The following is a 2,457-nucleotide window of genomic DNA, read 5'->3' on the forward strand; positions in this document are numbered from 1 at the left end:
ATAAGAATAGCCTGGGCAAAGTTCAGAGAAGTCTTACTGCTGCTGGCGACAAAGGGCCTCTCGCTCAGAGTAAAAGGCAGACTGTATGAGACATGTGTACGAACTGCCATGCTACATGGCAGTGAAACATGGGCCGTGACTGCTGAGGACATGTGTAAACTCGCAAGAAATGAAGCCAGTATGATCTGATGGATGTGTAATGTAAGTGTGCATACTCGACAGAGTGTAAGTAACTTGAGAGAAAAGTTGGACCTAAAAAGCATCAGTTGTGGTGTCAAGAGAAACGATTGCGCTGGTATGGTCACGTGGCAAGAATGGATGAGGATAGCTGTGTGAAAAAGTGCCACACCTTTGCGGTTGAGGGAACCTGTGGAAAAGGTAGACCCAGGAAGACCGGGGATGAGGTGGTGAAGCACGACCTTCGAACATTAGGCCTCACCGAGGCAATGATTAGTGACCGGGACCTTTGGAAATATGCAGTGCGTGAGAAGACCCAGCAAGCCAAGTGAGACCATAATCCGTGGCCTCTGCCAGAAGTGTAGCCACAATATATCTTCATTGGACACTAAACTCTGCTTGCGAAGACCTGTTGAGGCAAGTGAAATTGAAATCAAACTAAATTCAACGACTGGCACCCTTGCCAACCTCTCCCTTATTTGACACTAAACTCTGTTTGTGAAGACCTGTTGGGGCAAGTGAAATCAAAATCGTAATTGAACCACATTCGATGACTGGCACCTGTGCCAGTGGAGCACTAACAGCACCGTCTAAGTGTGATCATTGCCAGAGCAGCTGTCTGGCTTTCGTACTAGTGGCACGTAGATAGCACTATTTGAGCATGATCGTTACCAGCATCACCTTACTGGCACTTCTGCCGGTGGCACATTAGAAAACATTCGAGCCAGGTCGTTGCCAGTGCCACTGGACTGGCTCCTGTGCAGGTGGCACGTAAAAAAAACAAAAAAAAACCACCATTTTGAGCGTGGCCATTGCCAGTACTGCCTGACCGGCCCTCATGCCAGTGGCATGTAAAAGCACCCACTACACTCTCGGAGTGGTTGGCATTAGCTGTAGAAACTCTTCCAGATCAGATTGGAGCCTGGTGCAGCCATCCGGTTCACCATTCCTCAGTCAAATCGTCCAACCCATGCTAGCTGCTGATGATGAAGTACTTGCATGATAATCACACTCGTTTACATATATTGCCCAACGTCAAGGCAACGAGACAGTAGTACATGCATGCACACACATGTAGGTTTCTGTCTATCAGATCCATTCTACCTGAGACTATAGTAGAAAACGTTTGTCCCATGTATCACACAGTGGGACTAAACCCAAAACCATGTAGTTGCAAAACAAATTTCTTACCACACACCATGGTTATGTATTTTGTTTCTGTCTACATGTTAGTATGAAAATATTATATGCATGACTGTGTTTGTAATTATGTATTTGTATATGTGCAAGTAAATGTGTATTTGCCACCTTGCTGTACTCAAGAAGAACCCATACTCTATAGTAAAAGTGTTAAGGTCATTGCCCCTGGTGAAGAGAATTGGCCTACAAGAATCCCATGCTGGTGCCATGTAACAAGCACTTGTGCCATACCACATAAAAGCACTCACTCGGTGCCATGTAAAAGCACCTAGCACACTCTGTAAAGTGGTTGGTGTTAAGAAGGGCATCCAGCCATAGAAATCAAATCAGACTGGAGCCTGGTGCAGCTCTCCAGCCTTGATCAAATGGTCCAACCCATGCTAGCATGGACAATGGATGTTAAATAACGATGATGATGATACCCTACTCCATCACAATTGCCTTCCCAGAAGATTTTATACATATGTTCACAAGGAAATTGAGTAAGTAGCCCAATTGTGTAATATACACATTAATCTTCCAGCACCCCAGTTTTGCAGAGATGGGCAGGTCATCATAGTTGTTTTGTTATCTCCATGAAATTCAAAGTCCTGTGATCAGCGTTCACTATTTCATCCCATTTTCTGCAAGCTCAATGAGCACTTTTTTATTTGCCATGTTTATTACTTTGCATCTAATTTAACTGCAATAAAAGCAACTGATTGAATACATTTTTAAGCATTAAAATTCAACTTACCTCAGAAATGAAATTTCTTTTCGACTTTATCTGCATCAGATTGAGATTTCAAAAAGAAAATGAATTTCAGCATTAATAGAATCAATGATAAGGAAATGAGTTGTTAACCCTTTCGTTACTATATTTCTGGCCAAAATACACACCCCTCATGAGTTTCAATTAAATTCTAAAATAATCATGAATTTAGACTAGTCTCATTAAACACCTGTAACTTTTTTTATTTATCAACATATTAGGTGCTTACTGAATTAGGTGCTAGCTTTATTCTTAGATATTAATGTGATATTTGGAACATAATTAAAGAAAGGGTTCTTAATCAATTCTATTGCATAATTTTTGTCTCT

General features: G+C 41.9%; 1 protein-coding gene across 2 annotated transcripts in view; it reads right to left on the reverse strand.

Moving 5' to 3' along the window:
* LOC106883872 (myb protein) overlaps window positions 1-2,457 on the reverse strand; it is a 161,502-nt gene that overhangs the window by 14,367 nt on the left and 144,678 nt on the right. For both annotated transcript variants that reach the window (XM_052973208.1, XM_052973207.1), the window contains exon 15: window positions 2,114-2,143. In XM_052973208.1, the coding sequence (XP_052829168.1) occupies window positions 2,114-2,143 (30 nt within the window). The remainder of the gene's footprint in view (window positions 1-2,113; window positions 2,144-2,457) is intronic.

The sequence above is a fragment of the Octopus bimaculoides genome, chromosome 15 (genome assembly GCF_001194135.2).
Source record: "Octopus bimaculoides isolate UCB-OBI-ISO-001 chromosome 15, ASM119413v2, whole genome shotgun sequence".
Classification (NCBI taxonomy): Eukaryota; Metazoa; Mollusca; class Cephalopoda; order Octopoda; family Octopodidae; genus Octopus; species Octopus bimaculoides.